Source organism: Cottoperca gobio, chromosome 21 (genome assembly GCF_900634415.1).
Source record: "Cottoperca gobio chromosome 21, fCotGob3.1, whole genome shotgun sequence".
In the NCBI taxonomy this organism is placed as follows: domain Eukaryota; kingdom Metazoa; phylum Chordata; class Actinopteri; order Perciformes; family Bovichtidae; genus Cottoperca; species Cottoperca gobio.
This window is the reverse complement of record NC_041375.1, coordinates 17,330,527-17,355,040: the sequence shown is the minus strand read 5'-3', so window position 1 is coordinate 17,355,040 and position 24,514 is coordinate 17,330,527. Positions and strand designations below refer to the sequence as shown.

The window sequence follows — 24,514 nt, the reverse complement described above, 5'->3', positions numbered from 1 at the left end:
TCATATATTCCGTTCTGATAAAATCATAATATTGGCCTGAAATCTGGATCCTGACTCCACACACTACGAGATAAAATATACTACGAATGTCTTTTGGTAATCTGTCCTGCTTTGGTCGACCAGTGCAGGCTGAACACGAGCTTGAAAATCGGACGTCGCAACCAAACTGTGGTATAATGGTGGTATTTATTTGGAAGTAACCTAGTCCTGGCTCTCCACCCACAGCTCCAATTAAGAAATTCAAAGGCTAGCAAAACCAACATATTTTATAATGCTAGGTAACTGAATTTGAAATGAATCATCAAAAAAACACCTTGTATTACCAGCTACAGCTAATTTCACACTCATGTGAATTTACTCACATTTGATATTTAACATTAAACCTCATTGTTGTTCTAACCAGAAAATAGTATTTCTTGTGGTTACACTTTGTGGGCGGATGACACAAGGACGTTCGTTTTCTAACTGAATGTATCCTTGACTTGAGAATTTCATCTCCTGTCGCTTTGTTTGTGTAATGTTTTTTCACTCCAGATCCTCAGGTGCCACCCACACAAACTGCAATTCTTTCTCCCCCTCACTCGCTTTCTGTTCTTCTTCCTCTTCCCTCTACCCTCCCTGGCAAATGCATTGCATTGTCTTAACCAACCATCTGCGGCAGATATGCTGATCACTTTGTACTCGAATATAACTAATGACTTACTGCATCAGATCTCAGTGGACCAAGAGGAACCGCTATGATTGCTCCTCCCTGCAATATCCAGCAACAAAACCAGACGAGAGATCAATGATTTATCAGAGTGTCAGTGTGGTGTTGGCCTGGGGCTGATTCACAAACACAAAGCACACAGCGAGAAGAAGGGAACTCCACCTCCAAGTGTGGAGTGATGGTGCAGCGTGGATCTAATCACACACATGCAGCCTCAGCTGAACGCACGGTTAAGCTCCCCTCTCCCCTAATGTCTACTATGCAGCAAACGGGGGGAAAAAGACATTTGAAATCTACATTATGTATGTAAGTGCTGAATATGTATCTGCATCAGAGATACAATATATGGCCTTAAAGTATATGGATACCTTTGTTTTTCCTAGTTTGAGCTTGTCCCATTGGTTCATAATAGGGTACATCTTAACGCTACATCATACTATAGTATTTTAGATCATTGTGTGCTTCCAACAGTTTGGGGAAGGCACTTTCCTGTTTGAACCATAGACTGTATACAAGACGTGGACGTAGTCACTGTGACGTCACCCATTGGATTTGTGGACTATGGTTTTGAAGCCTTGAGCATTTGGGCCGTCACCATCTTGTTTTTTTTGGAACCAGAAGGGACACAAGAGGGTGGAGCAAAGTACAATCGAACGCTGAAAAAGACATTTACTTTCATGAACTGAAAACCCACTGTGAAAGGGTTAAAGTTGTAAGACGGACACACAGACTACACCCAAACCGGACAATGCCGTGGTAGCGACATAAGCGCACCATGCTTTAGCACACATATGTCAGAGTCAAGGCCCGCGGGCCACATCCGGCCCGCGAGAAGGTTTTTTACGGCCCCTGGGATGATCTTGATTTATTATTAGAACCGGCCCGCAGCCCGCAGATCTTTTACACGCACCAATACTACATTTCCCACAATGCAACGGTGACGCACCGAGCAGTAGGCTGCTTCATTTCAATATTTATTGGCACAGCAGTCGTCAGCATCACAGTAAAATTAACTTTCAGATACCCATCAAAAATGGCAAAACGGAAGGTGGACACTGAGAACCGGGGGTTTCAAACAAGGTGGGAGTCGGAGTATATGTTCACGGAGGTAGCTGGAAAACCTGTGTGTCTTCTGTGTGGAGAAAGTGTGGCGGTACTGAAAGAGTATAATCTGAGACGACATTATGAAACGAAACACGCGGACAAAAACAAGAATATGAGCGCACAGTTGGCTGATAAAATAGGTATGCTTGCCGCTGACTTTCGACGCCGATTTGCTGACTTTGAAGCACAAAAAAGCAGGTTGGAACTGCTCGGTAACCCATTTGCTGTTGACGTGGAAAGCTCACCACCAAACCTCCAAATGGAGTTGATTGACCTCCAATGCAATGATGCACTGAGGGCAAAATATGCGGCAGTGGGTGCTGCGGAGTTCGCCCGTTTCCTCCCCGACACAATGCCCCAGCTGCGCATCCAGGCTGCTCAAACGTTGTCTATGTTTGGCAGCACATACCTGTGTGAACAACTGTTTTCTTTGATGAACCTGAACAAAACATCACACAGAAGTCGACTTACTGCTGAACACCTCCACTCAATTCTGAGGATTTCCTCAGCTCAGAGCCTTACCCCGAACATTGATGAACTTGTGGAAAAGATGGGACACCACCAAGTATCACCCTCAACCTCAAACAAGTGAACATTACTGTGCAATCACATATTTAGAGTTTTTACTCAGTTCAAGTTTAAAAGTTAAAGTTTAATATTTGTTTTCACTGCATGTTACTTCTCCTTAAACAAAGTGTTGTTTTTGATTAATAGATTTTTGCACTTTATTTTATTGTATTTCAATCCAATTATATTTTAAAAATATTTCAGTTGAGTGGATGATAGAAAATTGCTATTATTGTTTTTTTCTTTGAAGTAAATTTAGCCCACTTTTGCTAAAATAGAAAATATAGGCTACTGATGGTGCCTTGAATACCGGTTTCTTTCATTTAATGTTCATGTTATGGGGATTTTTATATAAAGGAAATTTGTATTTTGTGTCTGTTGAAAATTAAAGATTACTGACAGAGCCATAAGAAAATATTGCTTTATTTATCTGATCATATTGGAATATATTTGTTAGGTTTTCAGTAGGTTCAATTAGGTTCACTAGACTATATGCGTCATTTAAAAAATTTTCAATGAACATTCGAACAGTCCGGCCCTCGGCTTGTAGCTAAATTTTTTATTTGGCCCTCCGTCCATTTGACTTTGACACCCCTGCTTTAGCATCTATTTTAATCTAAATGGAACCAAAGATTTACAAGATGAACATCACGCTGTATCGAAACATACTTGAAACTAGTGATTGAGACGATAAATGATAATGTTTACTGAAGTAATAAAAGTGAGAAGTAATTTTCTCAATGACTTCTATACAATTTAACCTCTTTTTGCCCCCTGCTGGCCATTTGAAAGAATGCAAGTTGAAGGCACTTCCGCATTGGCTTCACTTTTCAGACCTGGAGGTTGCTGCTTGGTTTGGATATGACTGCTCCTCTTAACATAGCGAGGACCATAAAGAAAGTGTTTTTCCGAGTTTGCTGTGGAAGGACTTGACCCTCTTCTACCTCAAACCCTATAGTGTTGAACAACAACCAGCCTTATCCTTCAACAGCACTTGGCCTGACCTCACCTATTACCTTGAGGAAAGCCATCCCAGAAGGGTAGTTTATAATTGATACGATATAAGTACATACATCAAATAAGTTTAAGAGAGAATGAAGCTCCATTTGTTGACTTACCGATGATTTGGTGGTTGCTGTTCCATATGGGAACACAGAGCACAGAGCGGATGTGGAAGTCCGAAAACTGGTCTGCCTAAAGAGTGGGAGTAAATGTGAAATGAGTATTACCATTCATCTGCAGTTGTAAATGGATAAACAGCTCAGGGATGGATGTTACTCATCTCATCTCTTCATTTCTGTTTCAAACCATCTGTCTTCTCATTAAAAATGTGTACTTACAATGCCATCCTGACATCGCTCACCAGGCGGTTTCACAGCCCATAATGAATCCCATGTGACCTCATTGACTCGAATGTGACATTGACGTGTGAACATCCCATAAGGGATCAAAATGTCTAGGTCTCCACACCAGTTAGTGGAACTGAAGGTGCCTCTTGGATGAGCAGTCAAACAGCTTCGTCCTTTAGTTTTGAGTATTTCTAGAAATACTATGACCTGAATGATAATCTTCACAGAAATCTTTCATACTGGTTTGTCTGTAATGTTAGTTGAGATAACTTCACTTGGTTGTCAAATTTGAAAGTTGTGGTATTGTGTGTTTACCTCCGCATCAAAGCGAGGATCCTGATAGGCATCACTGATGTTCACGGGGAGTCCTGTGGATGCCACCAGCTCTGCGATACTGTTGTTGATGAGCCAGTCTGAGTAAGACGATTTCTCCAGACTGTCTTTGAAACTGGGGTCAGAAAAGAAAGAGGGGAGGATGACACAAGGATCAGAACGAAAAGAAACTGTACTGTATAAAGGTTTGATTCTTAAAAAAACAACTCTCAAACACACTTTTGTTTTTCTCGCTGATAACTTCATAAAAACAGAAAATAAACTTACATTTTATTGTATTCAAGTAAAAAGATTGTATTCTCTTTCACACCTGAACTGCAAGCTTGCAACAGGCCATTCTTATTTCTCCTTGTGGACCCTCTTTTACGTTGACTTGCATTTAATGAACTTCTCATACAGTAGATATCAGTAAGCTTCTCTTGCAGCTTATGAAGTAATGAAAAGTTAATTGTGTGATTGTCTTCCTCATTGCCAAACGCCCCCACACTCTGCCACAGAAACACCTGCAACCCTGCGCAGTGGGCTGTCACTGACTTTTAACCCTCAAACACAAAAAGGTAAATGTTCAGCGTGGCTCATTTTGTCTTTCTAGACCAGATTAAAGATGGAGAGACAGATCTTTTGAATCCCTTTTGATCCAGTGATACAGCTGTGAATGCAACCTCATGGGTGTGATGGCAAGATGCCTTACCTACTTTTTTCTTTTTGCTCTCCACACTCTCTCTACCTTTTCTGTCTCATGAAAGTCATTTAGCTGTCACAGACACAGTAGCAGCACTATGCACTCGCTCAACATTATCCTCCCCATGAGGGCGGCTGGGGATTGTACGGCACATTAGAAATCCCACAGTACGCTCGCCTTCTGACACCAAAATGATTCACTTAATTACACACATGGATCTTGCACGGCAGCCCTTGTTATTCAGATATGAACCTTCAGGAAGACTAGTGTCATCACAGAGATAGTGCACTTTTGTAATTTCAGCTTAGTTTGAAATTGGAAGTTATATAATAATAGTAGTTGTTTATTTAATATGTGACACAAGAAACAGGAAGTGTGTGTAGTCAGAAAAAACTGGCCACTCAAGCACACTGATGTTTATTCCATTACTACTCATTTCTTAGGATTTCTTTTTAATTACTGTTGCGATTATCACTACAGCTTGAAGTGACCAAATCAGTTATGGCAAGTGCAGGACTTGGGGAATAATTTGTCTTCCTTTCAGTTTTCATCCATAAACATCCCACACAATATTAAGCCTCTCTTTCTCCACTCAGCCATCCCTAGCAGTTGAGAGAAGCAGCGAAACCCAATTAAGTAGGGCTCCTACATTTACAGTCTGCCTTCTATTCAGCATCAGCATATTACTCCCACAGCACGACAGATTCAATGTTTATATTTCCCTTATTTTTAATCCTTGATGGAAGCTTTCCAGGTTCAGACAAGGCTCTGTGCAGAACTTACAGGTGCTAAAGGCAAACAAAGGTAGAAATATGGCTATTTAGGTGAAAAGGTTACTGGTAATGAGAAATGTGAAAAAGGAGGGAAGAGCTATGTTTTTCATTAGGCCGTATGTTATTGAGGAGCAGCATGAATTTTGACACTGAAGCACCATACATACCTGCTTTCAGTGTCTGCGCTACACTTAGGGGACAGTAGCTCAAACGACTTGGTGAACTTCACCACCTGAAAGATATGAAAGGGAAGAAATCCCTTAATATCTTAGGAAAAGATCATGGAAGCACAATAAAAAGTGAGGCAGACAGAAAGAACATACATGCACAAGCACAAATGTACAGCAGATACACACATAAGGTGGAGGGAAAAAACCAGTACCGGTGACTCAATGTCCTCCAGCAACTGAACAGAGCAGCGCTCGCACTTTAGCAGTGTCTGTGCACGATGCATGATCTTCCTCACAATCTTCTCCAGGTCAGTCTGCTCTTCAAACAGGTCATTGACTACCTCCAAGAGTGCCTGAACACCAGCGACAGAAAAAATACCATTGCCATTATTCTGAACAATGTGAACCACACACTGCTGTAAAACTTCTCTCAGCTGTTAGAGCACGATTATTACCATAATTATTATTATTATCCTTAAACCATGAACCAACAAGATGACATAACATGATCAGTGTCTCGATTAAAGTAAATTAGGCCCTTTATCTAAGGTAGTGTCAATCCAATTTCCTACACAAGCACATACAAATCATATGGTGTGAAGGGAGCTCTCCTCCATTAACTGAGCTCTGTGTTCCCATTATGTTCTCTTGAATCGCAGATCAATGTGTAACATGAATAAGTGCATCTCTTAACATTCATTTAGAACATGGATCAGGCTCCAGTCTGGGTACAGGCCCATACCCCACGAACCAGAGAAAATGTCCATGTGGGGGGCTTCATGCTGATCTGTGATCCTCACTGCAGTGGCAGCAATTGGGCTGCTGCTAATCAATACTCAGCCTCAAAGTCAGCATCAGGAGGGAGGAAGTAATACTGATCCTAGGGATGGGGAGGTTATTATCCTTACCCGACTCCTGTCATACTCCTTCCTTGAGGCGGCGAAAAGTTGGGCATTGGAGATCGCAATACCACAGAAAGGCAGGTACATCTGCAGCACCTGTAGACATATCAAACAGACGTTTATTAATCAAACGTGGTCCCTGATGTCACAAAATGACTGCTATTATATGCATACATACAAAACAAGTTAGCGCACACACACTGATCTTCAAGACAAATTGGACCAAACTTAATTTGGCAATGGCAAACAAACATGCTCATGTTTTGGCCTGGTAGTTTTCATGCTCTGATGAAGATCAGTGTGTGTGCTACCTTTTTACCGTTGGGTATTCAACGCTGGAACTTTATCAACTTGAGGTTTAGCGGCACAAATAAATACTGGGAAAGTGCATCCTCTTAAAGACCTCGCTTTAGTTTCAAATGTCCGTTTTGTCTGTATCGTGCACGCAGGCAACGCAATACACAGTCCTGCTAATGGTTTCACGCAACTCCCCTCATCCACAGATGGCAGTATCATGTAAAGAAGCTGGCTGGTAAACCTGATTGTAAACAATGTTGAAGTGGGAAAAGCATTGAACACATTTGTCAGAGCGCAAAGGATACACAATGTGAGAGAAACACAGCCTTCATTTTGTTTAGTTAGAAATATTTAATGTTGTAGCCAATTTTAGAACTGGCTATAAAATTAAAGCTAAAAAAAAAGAAAATGAGTGAGTAATATTTTCATATTAGCTTTCAAATTAGAACAAATATAAAATGGCCTTTCATTTCATCACTTGCTAGTTACCAGAACAAATCAATCAATGCTACTGACATTTTACCATTTGACTGAACAGTCTGACTTTCTGTGCCTTGGGCTGATAACATAAATGTGTTATTTCACTCATATTTTCTTCACATAAATAATGCAATCCCTTCATGTGGCCTAATGACTTTATTTAATACGTATCTAAAAATTGATTGTCTAGTTTGGAATGGAACTACATTATTTATTTTTTCCTCAACACATAAGGAACAACTCGGATACGCAGAATGCGGAGAAGTGGCAGTTAACACAGCTGTGATGTGAATACACAGGTTGACTTCTATACGACTGCAATTAGCCTTATCTGACAGACACTCAGCTCCCATAACATGGAATCAATAGGATTTAGGTTGTGTGCTTCCTTAGTCTGCCTCTTTGTTTAGTTGTCTATCTTTAGCATCTGGCTGCTGTGTAAACAATACAATCGGTACAACAAACCCACTAATATTTACCAGCCTTCAGTGCCACCTGAGGGCAGGGACACTACAACAATACATGAATGGGAAGTTGCTCAGCTGTGGCCGCTGATACAGAGATATCTCTTTCACCTTTTCGAAAGGATAATTCAACAGTTACTCATCAGCCACAAATGAACAAGTAAAGAACAGAATCCGACAGCACTGTGTTGATAACTGGGAAGCTTGAGCCCACTCTTTAGGTAGTCCACAACCGTGAGTTAGGACATGATGTGTAGAGAGACGTCACATGCAGTTGGAAATGCAGGAAATTAATAGACTGATATCGGCTGGTTATTTGTTTGATATACTTGAGTAGAATATATAAAACATGTGTTTAATATGTATAGATATTTCAGTATAATACACTTGGAACTTCTTCAGTGCTCTCACAGTTGACCACATGACAACTTGTCAGCTCTAATTGCCAGTCATGATAATTGTAGACTTAAAAATGGCATCACAGGGTAGAGAAGGGTGAGGAGAAACCTTGCTCTAATTGCTACAATTTCTCTTTACAATCAAACCGCTCTGCTGGGTTAGCTATATCTTTCATTTTTCTTAGTCTATATTTCTATATTGATTGTCACTGCCAATGTATAGAGTTACAGTATTGTGTTTATAGTAGTTCATTTTTAATCCTCAAATAAATTGAATCAATCAGAATTATCTTGCTCTGATGTGCATATTATGATACTCTTTATGCTAAGTGCCAATTAAATCACTAAATTAAAACCAATTCTAATCATAATCTGGTATGTAATATTACTCTGTCATGCTAATGAGTACATTAACTTTATGCACTTCACTCAGTCATTATACATAATCAAGCACCTCATGCAATTGTTTTCAGACGCGAAAAACAGATGATGCAGAGCAAAAACAAAAAACTCATACATAATGCTATTTCAGCTGGAATTCTGTGATAATGATCTTCCCAGAAAGGCAGTGGCCATCAATAGCCCCGGCAGGAGCAGATTCATTAGCAAGCAGGACTTCAGGGCTCTGGCTATGGATCTACAGGCAAACCCAAGAAAAGCACCGCTCTCTCTAATTACATTCTGTCAGGCAGGCCATTATACAAGGTTGCATTACAAACAAGACCTTTTTGCCTAGAGACCTGTGGACTGACTAGTAAAGAGTGGTTTAATAACGAAACTAACTGGCCCGGGGCCTTAGGGACAGTCAGTTCCTCTAACCTCAGTGACCTTCGCTTCCACAACTGGAATCTCATATGAAGCATGCCAAGGGAAATTACATAGCCAATACTTCCTTTTCTCCACTCTCCATAATAACTAGTTGCTTTGCATGTGCGGTAAAACAAAGCCATTGCTTGTTTTGCCAAGAATTGTACTCCGGATTAAAAATGATGCTTTCCATTTCCTCTGATCTCGTATGGGACTTCCTAGCGTGTGTCAGCAAAGTGTATAGCAGCTTTACAAATACACGTAGCAATGATTGCTTCTTTTGAAGGTGATATCAAATATTTATGCAACAGGAATCTACAATCTACACACAATACATTTTACAAAGCAAGTCACTGTTATATATGATCATTATCTACATGAATAATAAAAGGAATACAATGTAATAAAAGACACTTGATGATTGTTTCCTCCCTTTCTGCCACTATAAGATTTGCAAATTAAAATGTCATACAGCTAAATTTAGCAGTTAGAATATACTGAACTGCCTGGCTGTAATTTAAGGGCACTAAAACAGCACAGCTAATAAACACTGTACCACACTCGGAGCGCTGCTCAATACTTATTATCCATAAATAATTAAATTGTTCTACACACGCTGGTACATGGAAAAACGCCAGGAGCAAAGCTCGTTCACAATAACTAAGCAGCGGCTGTTGCATCAGTGCAGTTGCATCAAGACAGATCAAGTCTCTGCAAACACTTATTGCTCCTCAGACAAATATGTTGTGGCCATAATAAATGCGTGAAAGTGGATATATGAAACTTTTCTAACTATAGTGACTCTTGTACATTGTAAACAAGTTCACACAAAACCTAAAAACAAATCTGTCCTTTCTTTCAAAAGATGTACCGTAATCGATAATTGGGACAAGAGCATGAAAACAAAGCCTGACATGTTGTGTGTCAATAACTTACAACATAGTCTTCACATTCAGTGTAATATAAATACACATTTATATATAAAAGTGCAATGTCACAAAGCAACACAGAGCATTCAGAGCTAAGAAAAGAGTTTATTTAGTCATTCAATTGTCTAATTTTGTGTTATTAACCAGAATTTGGGAAGCTTGATTTTGGAGCATTAACAGTATCCAGTTAACATGTTAACAATGTTCTGCCTCCAGGTTTGGCAGTGATACATGGCTGTTAACACTCGCTCATTTTACAACTAAGTAAATTAGTCTAATCAATTGGTATCAATAATTAAGAATTATAATGAATGAATGTACTAGTCTACAGTTGAGTTGACTCAATGCTTATTAATTATGGGCTTTTGTGCATGTTAAAGATCTGGACATTTTATCAATGATTGTAACTTTTTATTCTAAGTGTGGTCTGTGTCAGATAGAAAGACGGAGATTGTTTTAATTCAGCTGTTTGTTTTTAGGTAAGGTTTATTTGTTGCCCGGTTGTATATAACAGTTCCTAATCAATCAGCATTTTGTAATATTTTGTATATATAGAATATTTATGTATGTAAATATCTCCTCTGTGGAGACATAAAGCACAATTAAGCTATTTGACATTGCAGCTAACAATTAAGAATTTGTAGTTTCATTCTTTTTCATTCTTAAATATCACATTCAAGCACTTTTAAGGGCTTTCCAGGCCCAATGATCAAGGTAAATTACAGTCACCCTTTTCTTGAGGCAGGTGGCACGTGAAACAATGACGCAACTTCGGAAGACACACATGCAGACAGCAGAACTTATTCCATTTACAAACGTTAAGTAAATGTTAAAATCCAACCACTTTCATGTCAATTTAGGCCTAAAAACGTTCAAGGCCTTGATTTTTTTCAAGGAGCCTTGGGAACCGTGGTTAGTAATGATTCAACATCACCTCACCAGGGATTTCTTTTGTGATTATTGCAGCCAAGAAATAACCTTAATCATTAGTTTTCCAAAATAAATGTGTGACCATTTTTATTTTATGCTGCTTTTATTAGTAATATGTAATAAAAAGTAAAAATGTGTTTAGGTATCTCTTAGTATCTCATAGGCATTTCTGTCGGTAGCCACTAGTCTGTGCAATTAGCTAACAAAGAAGTTGTTTTATTGTTTCCTTTATATTTTCCTTTAAAAAGGGATTTCACTTAAATGGCCTTTAAGTGAAATAAATAAATGAAAGTAATATTCCCTTGCTGCTGTATTCTTGTTGAGAGTCAGAGTGCTTTGAAAGTCTGTGCATCTTCCAGAAATAGTGACTATCCTTGAAGGCCAGATCGAACTGTAAAATATTAAAAATCTTCATTGATAAAAAAGAAAATCTTGTTTGTTGAATGGTTACACACCTGGCAGTAATTACTCTGATTTTTCTCCAAGGGCAGTGAGCACAGTCAGAGCCATTATATTATGGAGTAGTGGCACAAATCTGTGCGACGATGTCTTTCAGGCATTCAAACCTGGTTACTGAGGCTAACGTGATCCCTGGTCTTATGTCATACTATGTTTCTTTACGGACATCTTGTCGTTGATCACAAAGTAAACCCCATAGTAGTCGGTTCATTTAGATTTAATTCACTTACAGATAGAAATCAGTTCACACTGGGTTTTTGCGGCTGCTAGCAACAGTTAAAAGATGCTAACAGGACTACAGGACTAACCTTGGAGCTTTCTTCACACACATTCACACACAATCACACTCAGCTCTTGCTTTTTTGGTTGAATTGAAAGATGTCAGATGTTAATTAAGTTTTTATTACGCAACACAGTTGGGATCTGATCTAAGTGGGTCAAAGTTTGGTATTTTCCTTTTAAGGAGTTTATTTGAAATGTTTTGTGCCTTTGCGTAAATCTCAGTGTTAAGAGATAAGGTGGTGAGCTTCACTGGGAAAACACTACGTTTTTAGGCTTCACTTAAAAATGTGATACGCATTTTATTATTTTATGAGAAGTGGAAAACCAGATATCTGTCTGTATCTGCTTTTGTTCTGTATCAGTTCATGTTTGCTTGTTTTGAGAGTTGTCCACTCAGATAACCCAATTTGTTGCAGTAATTGTGAATATCCTACTTTTGGCTTGTTTTAAGTCCTCTTATTTCTTTCACTTTGAAACAAAATGTCCTTATTTGCAAATGAACAATGAGTGTTGCATCTGACCTCAAACAACCCAAGGAAAACTATACCGTTAAAATGCTTACTGGTTGCGCACTACTTCCGAATCAAAGAATGCAAATCCTATTAAAAGCACCCCTCTAATTTGTTAGAAGAAGGAAATATCAATAAGAGGATTATAGACAAGGGGTCAAAGTTCAGACTCAGTTAGCCAGCGAAGAGTTCAATTCAAGCCCTTAATCCACTCTGTTCCTCTTTGAGAAGCAGGGCAGCTTGGTCTGCCTTCATTCTTTGGGGGGGTCCCCACTGTACAGTGTATTCTTTACACACATCTTGCAATGTTCTTGTTCTTTTTATTTATTTATTTTGATTTAAGTGGACTTTTGTGCCATTTTGCTGTTGTATAAAGAAGGAACCAGTTTAGTAGGATGCACTGTATGAATTTGATTTGATCTGATATCCTGCAGGAACGTATTAAAAACCTGTGGCTCTGAGCATAAATTGTGTTCTCTTCTCTTAAGCTGTAGATTTACATTGGGAAATTGTGTGAAAGCGGTTATCATAGTTTCGAGCCAATTTGACAGGGAGTTTGGCAGCCAGAGGGAACTGTGTGAGGGAATCGACTCACACAGATGTTAAACTATATTGGCAAATGGAACCTGCGTGGCAGAACTCGCATTTTATAAAGAGAAAATTAATTTAAAATGTATTAGCTAAAATGTATGAAAAGGAATGCAAAGTGAAGGAATAGCTAAATAAAGATAATAACGCAAGATGGAGAGATAGGAGTATGAGGTCAGCTTATACTCTTAAATTAAGTCAATAGCTATATTCCTCTACAGAAGATAATGAGACTATGCAATTATACATGGGTTAAACCATTATCCAAGCTCCCCAAAGGACTCCCATCCTGCAGGGTATCAACACAACTGCAATTAAGGCAGTGTGGGATTTAATACCAGCCATATAATGTGTTTAAATATCCTATAAGCTTTCAGAGAACGACATCCATTGTAATAAAGGGACGCTAAAGTTTCTAATGACATCTGCTATTGCAATATCATCTCATCCTTTGAGAAGTGTGATACATTTTCTTATTACAAGGTCTTCTATAAAAGCAGAGCTGCAGCTGTGCTGTGCAGGGAGCTTACTGTGTTCTCTGACGCTAGCGTTGCATTTCATTACTAATTCAGCTGTAGCCATCCCGAGCATTAGTCTGACACTAATGCAATGTGAAACGAACTCAAAACATCAGAAAGAAAAAAAAGAATTCCTAATCTGCATTGACTGTGAACAATGGATGTAATTTTGACAGTAGAGCTCCAATGGAGGAAAAAACATACTATAAATAAAAAAAACTACAGTCTTTTGCAGTGAAACCTAAGCCTTAAACAAAAGCAAGCACAGCAAGCTTTGTGCTTTCATGTTTCATCTCTTCAACCCTTTAGGGGCTCGCAGCTGCAATAAGAGAACAAGTCAGTGTGTCGGCCTGTCACCGCCTTTTGTTACATCTATTCATGTGTGCTGATGGACTAAACACGTGTTCCCCGTGCATTTCTGACGATGGTAATAAGTCAAATAACAGAAGATCTATCTGGATCAGTGTGAGATGTAACACCCCCATCTACTGCTTTGACATATTATGTATATCATTCACTGACATCATTGTCTTTCGATTTGTTGCAGCTGCCAACACGACTGATCTATTTACAGACTGAGCTGATTCACAGAAAGGTAAAATACTAAATAGTAGTCAGTCATCCAAGAGCATGCTTCAGTCCTCTTAGATCATATGTCTGATCAAAAACACAATAACTGTGGACAATTCATAGCAACTTCTCTCCATTTTTTTCCTGTACACACACACACACACCTGGAAGACTTAGTGCCAGTCTGATCTGTTGAACAGTTGAGATAAACTCCGCCACGATTCCTATTTTCCTGGTGTAAACTCCATTCAAAATCACCCATGTGGTGGTGAAATCTAAGTGGTGACACTAAATGAACACCTGACACTCTCCCACTGAGCAACACAGTAAAGCGCTAACCAATTGGAGATTCTGAACAGTTTATATAAAGAGGTTATTCTTGGTGACACTTCGGCAGGCCCTTTGGAAGATACAGCCTCAGGAAAAAGTGATGATGCTGAGAGATAAGCTATGACCCAGCTAGAAACTGAGCTCTGAGACTCAGGGGAAATATGCTACATGTTGGACTGAGCTGGAGGAATTCGTTAAATAATAAATATTAGTTGCATTCAGCTTGGACACAGAAACAAACATTACCGGCTGTTGATCAACAAAGGACACACTATGTTTAAACTCTGAAGACCAATGTGATGTGGATAGCAGCCACATCTCCGAAGTAAAACCAAAATGGAAAGTGAGTCTCATCAGGATACGAAAAGGTTCCCCTAACTGACCAATCCTCCAACAATGAATGAAATGTTTCATATTAAATACTTGCAGATGCCAAAGCAAATCATAACATACAAAATAGGACAAAAGAAAATCCCTTTTTACTTTAGAAAATCCATCCATCAAAAATGACATCACCACAGCGCTGCGATGCTTATGTACAACAAACACCGCATAACAGTATTTTCCTAAATAAAGAAGCGGAGTGACATCCCTGAAATGCCACACATGACTCATGAAGCCTGAGCATTTCACTGCAGGCCTGTTTGTTCCTCTGCACTAGACTTCACTGTGCAATAACATCAAGACTAAGAGTGTGGAGCCATGCTAGCGGCTCTGCTAATGTCAGCACGAACAACATAATTACAACGACAGTCTTACTTTAGTGCATAGGTCTTCAACAGGGGGTCCTGCAGGGGGGGGTCGCAAAATTGTTTGTAGATAAAGCAAAAAATTCTAAAAAAAAATTTTTTAGAAAAGCAAATATTATTATTATTATTATTTGCACATTTGCTTCCTCCCCACCCCCATCGCACAGAACTCTGACAGCACCCCCCCCCCCCGGCTACACCAGTTTGGGGGGTCCTTGGCCTGAAAAACATTGAAGACCCCTGCTTTAGTGTATTAGCATGGTAGTTAGGATGATTAGTTTTGCTGATATTTGTTTATAAATCAAAATTTTGGACAACTTGAAACTGATGATGACGCTAAAGTAAAAGTTAAGGTATCACTAAAGTTATTGCATGTCATCCTGTGGGGAAACTTAATGTATGTACCAAATTGCAACAGTTGTCAAAACATTTTACTCTGAATAAAAAGTGTCAAGCCAGTCAGAGGCTCACTAAAGTAACCCTCAGGAGCTCTACATGTCTGTACCAAATCGTGTGCCATTTCACTCGATGTCTGTAAATTCACATACACTCAAAAATGTTAACCTTGTGGTGACGCTCGAGGATCACAGGATCAAGAGTCATAAGGATTCTTCCTCTGGGTAGCATGTCTGTACAAAAGGTCTTTGCTCTGTGGACCAAACAATCAACCCTGGTGCACTGTCGCAAATGTGACTGAAAACTGTGAAAATACTACAATATTGCTGTAGAACTACGAGGCAATATGGTTATTAGTTTCCTAAAATAAATCACTATTAAGTGATTATTATAAAGGTGGGATTTCATTTATCTTTTCATTAATTTAATCAAATAAGTAAACTCAAAGAATATCAAACTAACAGGATATAGGCTACAAATGCTGAGCTAAAATACTTAGCCAATGTGACTTACTGCTCGTGAACATGCTGTTCATAAACACAGGAGAAATTAACGACGACTTCCCCAAATATCATTTGAAGTCTACCTTGTACATGTTCAGAAAAAAAAAGGGACAAAGATCATAATAACTGGTTGTAAGTAGAGACAACGTATTAGAATCAAGCAAAGAGAAACCAACGCAATTATCTTGATCTATTCTGCACATGCCAAGCAAGCAGCGGGATACTTATTGTGCTATGATGGCACGTTACCTCCCCCAACAGCAATTATACTCACAACTATAATCATGAAATTACCTTTTCATCATCTTCAGTGAAGAGTTCTCCAAATGAAGTCTTGTTGATGGCCTGAGAAACTCCAATGATCTCTCCATCACTGTTGCAAATGGGCATGCACAAGAGTGACCTGGTTTTGTAGCCTGTCAGCTTGTCAATTTCATCACTGAACCGACGATCCTGCAATCCACAGGGACAGTGAATATTAAGACACGACGTAAGCACTTATTGCAAAAAAATGCAGTTTTCCCTTTTTACTTTCAGATGACGGTGCAGTAAAGTGTTCAACTCATCAGGACTCCATGTGTTACAAATAAAGGCTATATGAAAGAAGAGTGGTCTGGTCTGGTCTGGTCATTCATACGGTTTAATCGATTGGTAAATTTAATCGACAGATCTGTGAAGGTGAGTTTCTCCACAAAGAACCATGCAAAAGCATCACTTTTAATCTTGTGTTTATCAGATATGTACTCATAACCTTCTTGGAAACAAGTCATTCAGCATGAAGAAATGACTATTTGACCTCAGTCGACTGAGATCAAAACAACAATTAGTCGACTGAGAGGGGGGAAGCACGTACTGTTTGTGGACGTTAAAGCAACTCTTCATTTCTATTACTCATTTCTACTAAAGAAGTTTGGTGGACCAATAATAGGCCTTCTTTGGTGTCCTTGCAGCTTTAATGTGATCTAGTATTGTCTTACTTTCTTTAAGGTAGACAAAGTGGAGTTTGCAAAAACAACAGAGAGAGAATGATACCTCTCCTTAATCGCCTTATTTTTATTACTCAGTGATGTTTTTGTGAATCTGTGGTTTGGCTCAAGCTTTATCTAGCAGCCTGTTGGAGTTAGTTTTCATTACACAGTTTGATTGATGATCAATTAACTGTGTCAGATAAAATGACAAGCTGGAAGTAAATTCTCTCTCTCTCTCTCTCTCTCTCTCTCTCTCTCTCTCTCTCTCTCTCTCTCTCTCTTTCTCTGACTCATGCAAATGCACACACGCATGCATGCACAAAGAGGAGCAGGCACCTGATAAGCGTCAGAAATGTTCACTGTCTCTCCGTGTTCAGCCACATATCCAATGATTCCTTTCCCCCACGGCACTTGAACTTCATCTGAATTTATTGAGGGTAAAACTGTGGTACCTGAGTGCACATCAAAGAATTTGGACACTAGTGTCTTCTTGTTGCCCGTTCCCTCCACTAAAAACAAGGAGCACCGGTCTGCATCGACCATAATACAAACAAACACAAGGATTTTATAGCTGAGACTCGTTAGATCCAAGTCGTTAGAAATGTCTTTTACAAGCTCCAGGAAAAACTCTCTTTCGTTGTGTTCTTTGAGGTAATATTTAAAATCCACGGCTGTGGACGGGTACTGGGGGATGTTGACTCTGGACTCCAGCAGTGCGCTCAGTATGTGCGCAGTGGTCGGGGGCAGAGAGCTCGCTTTCCTCAGCAGAGCTCTCCTCCTCATGCTCGTCAGGGGCTCCTGGGCCCTGTAATTAACATGTTCGTCGTATGTCCTGTTGACATTGATGGCCTTTGATCTGGCGAAAGTTTTGCGCAGCTGCCTCTGCGAGGCTCTCCTTTGCAGACCATCGCATTTGCTTGCCCAGCTGTCCTTACACGAGTTGCTCTTCTCTTCTCTGGGCTCGGAGGGAGCTGCAAGACTTTTACTCGCCTTGTGAGTCTTTAGCCATTTCTCCACCATGCTATAATTCCCCTTTCTGTTCAGGTAGTCTTCGAATAACTCGGGATGCGAGTCGAGAAAACTTTCCACGTCAGAGAACACCATAGTTGACACTGCCATGTCTGTTCTTCAGATGGTCCTCAGTGAACCAAATCCATGAAGGCGCGCAGAGAAATATCATCTACGAGGCTTTGCTGAGAGTTAAAGTAGAGAATCATGTGTATGCAATAACTTCCAAGATGCAATATGCTGGGAACAACCCCGAAGCTCTGGCTATATAATCCAGTTTCCACTCTGTGGGGAGAAGGATGGAGACTCCCTTTGCGCATCGGCATATTCCTCCACAGCATCTCCACACCAAAACATTGAAGCAGATAAGGAACGGAAATTGAGGCTCGCGTAGACCACCACATGCATTGGAAATCTCCCAGAGAGCCACTACCGAGCGAGCATCACCGTTGTATGGGTCTTCTTGTGAGCAAATGACGCTGGCTGTGGTTGGCTCGGTCCCGCTGACGCTCGCTTCGTCACACAGACAGGAGCTCAGGGTTGCTTCAGCAGTCACTCAGCCCTCTGGATATTTGAACCGCCTGCCCTGCTTGAGAGGCACTCTAAGTATGATGATCGTGATGATGCTGAGGATGATGACAGTTAGGGCCAATTCTTCTATCATGCATAATATGTGATGCATATTGTAAATGCATAATATATGATGCAGTAGGCTATATAAAGTTGTAAAAAAAATGGTTGATTGCAAGTGGTGGATGTTTGCTCATTGATGATAATTACCTTTAGCAAATAATTCAGTACTCCACTAGATTTATAAGGATTATTAAAGGGAAAAGAGCCTTAAGTTGTGGGTGAGTTATAATTGAATGAAATTATGCTTCATCAGCATGAAACATAATGGATTTCTATGCACTCCCTGACAAGACGTTGGTGATGGCACTGCTGGCTGAAGAGAGTAATCAAATTGAATGACTGTCACTAAAAGAATATGTTTCATAGCATGTATGCATTATAATATACTGCAACTCGACAATACATCTATTTTACGTCTGCAGTGGATGATATACACAATTTAATTATATAACATTTTATTGGCAGGATGATGTCAGAAAATTAAATTCCTTTATACAATATTATTTGTATCCGTGTGCAGATGTGACTTCTGAACGCTAGAGGGAGCTATACTCCACAGTTTAGATATACTGTTGGCACACAGCCCATGTGTGATGGATAAAAGAGATTTAGCTGCTGTCTCATCATGGACCAACCTTAACCTAAACTTCACCAGAACACTTTGAAAAAGGAAAGCATCATGACAAGGAGTTTGAATATAAAGCAGATTATAAAGTTGATATTTACTACTGCCTCATGACATCAAGAAAACATGTTTTAAGGTATCATCTTAAACCTGCAGTTTCCCACAGGTGAACTCAATAACTTTCAGCGAGTCAACATCTGTAACCCAACACGAGTTCTCCTAATTTTACTGAGACAAAATGACTAAGTATTACCAACATTCTCAAAAAAAAATGCAGCATTCGTGATTTACACATCAGCTTTAAAATTCAAACTCTTTAAAGCTACAAGTCACTTTCTTTAGACCGAGACGCTACTGTCTGCATCTCGTGCATATAACCAAAATACAGAATATATTACTCTAATTTACATGAGCCAAAACTGTTCATTTAAGCCTGACATGATGATCCACACTGTGTTTAGCCACTTTATAAAAAAAATTAAGATGAACTTCTAGGAAAATAGTCAAACTAAATTACAAAATAGAAACGTTTGAAGTCATTTTTATTCACAGTGCAAATTCAGAAATGACTTAAGACTGTTGCGGTATCGCCAAATTGGAAACGGATAAGGCATATGCATTCTTAGAACAAACAATTATTAAGACTACTTTACTAAAAAATCAAGAACGACAAGAATGACAATTAAGCAAACAAAACACAGCTTTCAGTCCCTACATTCTGAACACACAGTATATGGTTTAATAATTTATGTTTGTTAGATAAAAAAGGAACCTGTTAAAACCAGGGGATATCATTTAGTCCACCACAAAAGGAGGATCATATCAGAAACAGGTACAGCTGTGTACAAAGATTGCAGCTTATCATGCCAATACCAGTCAGAGATTGCTTGCAGTTGTGTCTGATTTTGAAAGAACAAGTCCGGTGCCTCTTAACCAGTTTGTCAGGACACAAACAAATGGCAAAGATGAAGAGTTCTTTATGAAGTTGCAGACTTCAGATATGCTATAAGATCAGCTCGCTCATTCTTCTTTTTGATGCCAGCGAAGATCATCTTTGTTCCTGGAATGTATTTCTTGGGGTTCTCCAAATAAATCATCAAGGTGTCTTCATTCCATTCAATGCCTGAAATTAAACACAGTGGAGAATTATTTTTAAGCCATACAACATTAACAACCTTGGACTAATCGAATCATTTAAAAAAAACCACACATGAACAGTATTTACCTTTGCTTTTGTTGGCATCAGTATAGGAGTAGCCCTCTGCCTGGCCTGTTTTGCGTCCAAACAGCCCCCAAAGGTTAGGCCCAACCTTGTGCTTTCCACCATTCTCCACAGTATGGCACTGGGCACACTTTTGGACAAAAGCCTTCTTGCCTTTGTTAAGATCTGCAGGCATGGTTTCTATAAAAGGAAATTAAAAAAAATACTTAATTGCTTAACATTGTTAATAATTACTCAATTGTGTTAAATGTCATTTTGCTTGTTTTTCTCTTTTTGGCTGCTTTTGATTAATAAAAAATAAAAATCGACTTCCTCATTCAGCCACAAGGGGGAGTTCACTTCAAACTTGGACCACTAACTTGGCCATTGTTACAAAACGGACTTAGGTAACTTTGAGAAATACCAGTTTCTTCGGTAAAATACAAGCAGTACCGTTGGCTATATACGTGATGATTTCCAGCACCGTATTTAACTTTGAAAGGCCCACTGTCAAATTAATATCATATACCAACATTAGATTAAAAAAAACCCTATATGTAAAAAAGTATTGAATGATAAGTAAATGGGGACAGCTTTACAGTAAACATGTTACTCCGCTTGTTAGATAAAAAACTGGTTTTAACTTTGCCAGGAAAAAGGGTATCTTTAACACCGGCAGTAGACCACGTTGCACAAGACAGGAACCGGCACATTTACATTATATGTAAAAACACTAAACTAAAAACAACGGACAGAAAAGATTAAGAACTTTTATCATCGGCTTCTTACCTTTCTCTTGGTTTGTATTCAACCGTCTAATTGATACTTAATTCCTCAGCTTTTGTCTTCTTGCTCCTTCTCAGTCGGTCACTAGTGTTTCATAAACGTGCTTCCTCTCCCTGAAGTTACTCCCGCTGAAACGTCATCAGTCACGTGACCAGTTTCATCATCCTAGTTACCGGACCGGACGACGGACAGCTGTTCAAAGACGAATGTTATGAAATTGCGCAATGTTAAACCACGCCGTGGTATGTTTTAGCTTATTAATTTACATACAGATCTACTTCCTTGATATATAATAGAGTTGTCTTCATAATTATTTGTTCTATAAATGAATATCTGCCTCAACAGTCTTTTATTATGTAATTTTTGAATTTGCAAGGCTCTATGTTCCTCGAGGTGAACACGTGGTCAGTATTAGGTATCTTATAGAATAGTGACTAAACACAGGGTGTGGATCATCATGTCAGGCTTAAATTATGTTCTTGGTTCATGTAAATTAGAGTAATATACTCTGTGTTTTGATGTATGCCCAAGGAGAAGACAGTAGCTTCTCGGTTTAAATGAGGCGACTCGTAGCTTTAAAGAGTCTATTTGAATTTGACAGCTAATATGTAAATCACAACTGCTGCTCATTTATTGAAAATGGTAGTGATGCTTCTTTCCTCAGTAAAAGTTGGAGAAGAGTCCATGTTGGGTTACAGATGTTGACTGGCGGACAGTTATTGAGTGCATCTGTTAGGTTAACTGCTTCGTTCTGATACCATCAACAAAATTATTATACAAAAAAAAATCATATTTCATCGACCACCTCCAATGAATAGAAACTGGAGCATAACATATCCTGAATTTTGTTATTAGACACCGCAGCACAATCATTAATATGATCTTAAAACATAACTTGATTTAAGTTACAGTGGATGGGATGAACAATCATTCTAGCAGTGTAATGTACCAAATATTACATTTGCATCTGTACTTTCATGGACAGGCATACAGTCAGTATAGTCCTTTTATTTTGAACCCTAACCCTTTCTTTCTTTTTATGTAGGCTATTAATACCACACTGAAAGTCCTGCATTCAAAACCTTAGTTAAGTAAAAATGTGTAAATATTGTCCTATAAATGTATCATTTAGTCTTCTTATATTTTGTCTCTATAAAGTTGTTATTTGGCCTTACAGTGACTAACCCTGTGTTTCCTCACAGGTGTAATACACATGGCTGAGGTCCCTGTCTGCTAGCATTTGGGTGCTACCTTGACAGGTGCCTTGTGGTCCTGCCCATGCAATTCTACTGTATAAATGACATGTGTTTCTGTATACTCGGGGTCAGATACTTGTAGGGTTAGGGTTAGGTGCAGGTTATCTGTCCTTTCAGCTGAAAACGATTGATTCTGTTGAACAATTCTGACTCTTCATTAAATAGAGGGATAGATACTTTATTGATCCCGAGGGAAATTTCAAAAAAGACATATGACATTACATAACACCAAAGCTCTAACTTCTATATTTGTTCATTTCTTACCAGAAGGTGATTAATTTTTTAATTACCACCACAGATATCATCAGCAAAATTAACTTAATTTTCTTTACTTTACATTGCCAGGCACCAGAGTGAACTTTTAACCCCCTGCTGTCCAAAAAAGGTCCCTCAGATCGGCTGTATTAGGCCCAGCTGTTCCAAAGTCCAGGTTAAGGTCAAAGGGTGATCGAGAGTTTGCTGTGTTGGCACCTCAGCTCTGGAGCAGTCTTCCACTTAGTATTTGATCTGCTGACACCGTTTCCGCTTAAGACACATTTTTACAGACTTGCCTTTTCGCCTGACAACTAGTCTTATTTGTTTACATAATACAACACTGTTATCCAACCATCTAATTAAGTTTATTTGAGTAGTTTCACTTGTTCTACCTTTTGGATGATTTATTTTAATTTCGTATATTATTATTTATGATTTATTTGGATGATTTATTTTAATTTTATATATTATTATTTATATATTTATGATTTATTTGGATGATTTATTTTCAACAGTTTTTAACTGTCTGCTTGTATTTTGTATTATTGTGTTTTCTGATTGTTTTGTTTTTTTAATATATATACATGTACTCTGAGGTGTCGTGGAGTAGAAGTAGAATTACAGGCTGAGCAACAACCTCACTGTCCTTTCACACGACAAAGCAGTCCAAGGCTTGAGTAGCAAAAACTTAGACGACCACAGCCAAACCTTAAATCACCACTTTCAGCTACTGCCCTCAGGGCAAAGGTACAGAGTCCCCAGTGCAAAAAAAAAAACATCTACAGAATTTGTTTTGTCCCTGTTGCTATAAAATATTTTATTCAGTAAGAACAGCCACTGTTTATCGTTTTAATATGTCCTGTCTCAATGTGTTTTAATGTACCCTTTTTAATAGCAGATTTTGCACATGCAAATCAAAGATACTGTAAGTATTTTCTATTCTATGCTAAAAGAGTTTCTGCTCATAAAGAGCAAGGTGTAAAATCTGAGGAAAAGCTTAAACTGGAGCACGTCAGAGTTTAGGTTGGATGAGCCACACATGAAATATGATACCATTTTTCAGACAGTTGAGAAGAGTTTATGGTTACCCATGCGCATATACTGCCTCTCAAGTTACTTTTGAAACATAAAATACTCCCCATTGTATGTGAATAGCCCAGGAGTGCACCGGTTTCTATGATACCATGGAGCACCACACACATTAATGAGCACTAAACTATCACACAGTTACTTATCATTGGTTACTTTGTCCATTCAAGAATTCAATGGAACATTAAGTGAAACCTATAATACTGGTCTGCCTGATTATTTTCAATAAAGCGGCCAACATAGGTATGATGCTTTCACCGATACTGACACATTATCTCACCTCTTACATCTTTTTTTTATGCTTGTGGTACATAAGCAATCACTACCATGCATGCTACAATCATATAACTACAATGTAAAAAACACTATGTTATAAGTCAAAGTAATAAAAGTATTTAATAATATATATTTATAATTATATATATATATATTATTTTCTTATCAAATTGTAATTTATTTAATATTTATTAAAATAATTAAAATATTTCCATTCCCCCTCTGGTACCTGCAGAAGTACCCCTAATTGGGAATCACTGAAGTAGGGTATATTGAAAATACTCAAGTAAAAGTAAAGCACCTCAAAATTGTACTTTAGTAGGCCCACAGTTGCTCTACTTCTTCTACTTGTACTTGTACGTCTCCACCGCTGGAGGTGAGGGAATGCTTTTATGAGAAACTGCATTAGCTATACGGGTGGGTTGGTGAGAGCCGTTGCCAGGCAACCATACAGTCTATCAGCATCAGAATCAGATTTATTGTCCAGACATAAGGTACAAATACTGTACAAAGAATTTGACACTTCTGTTTTGTTGCTCTCATTATACTTGCACAACAATAGACATACAGCCAAAACAAGGACAGCAAAGCTGAACAAGAGTAAACATAAGCATTGAGC

At 38.8% G+C, this 24,514-nt stretch overlaps 2 protein-coding genes across 2 annotated transcripts in view; both read right to left on the bottom strand.

Annotated features, from left to right (window-relative positions):
* The window catches only part of pde11a (phosphodiesterase 11a), a 36,077-nt gene extending 17,906 nt beyond the window's left edge, over positions 1-18,171 (bottom strand). The window contains exons 1-7 of the mRNA XM_029459039.1: positions 17,103-18,171; positions 16,093-16,251; positions 6,596-6,685; positions 5,900-6,040; positions 5,685-5,749; positions 4,045-4,177; positions 3,499-3,574 (exon numbers count right to left, since the gene is read on the bottom strand). Of these exons, the coding sequence (XP_029314899.1) occupies positions 3,499-3,574; positions 4,045-4,177; positions 5,685-5,749; positions 5,900-6,040; positions 6,596-6,685; positions 16,093-16,251; positions 17,103-17,885 (1,447 nt within the window). The 5' untranslated portion in view covers positions 17,886-18,171. The remainder of the gene's footprint in view (positions 1-3,498; positions 3,575-4,044; positions 4,178-5,684; positions 5,750-5,899; positions 6,041-6,595; positions 6,686-16,092; positions 16,252-17,102) is intronic.
* Positions 18,172-19,557: 1,386 nt separating this feature from the next.
* Positions 19,558-21,180, bottom strand: LOC115026281 (cytochrome c-like). The gene is made up of 3 exons (XM_029459040.1): positions 21,023-21,180; positions 20,258-20,434; positions 19,558-20,155 (listed from the first exon to the last, which is right to left on the bottom strand). The coding sequence occupies exons 2-3, from the start codon at positions 20,427-20,429 to the stop codon at positions 20,010-20,012; spliced, it is 318 nt and encodes a 105-aa protein (XP_029314900.1). The 5' UTR covers positions 20,430-20,434; positions 21,023-21,180; the 3' UTR covers positions 19,558-20,009.
* Between the last annotated feature and the right edge of the window lie 3,334 nt (positions 21,181-24,514).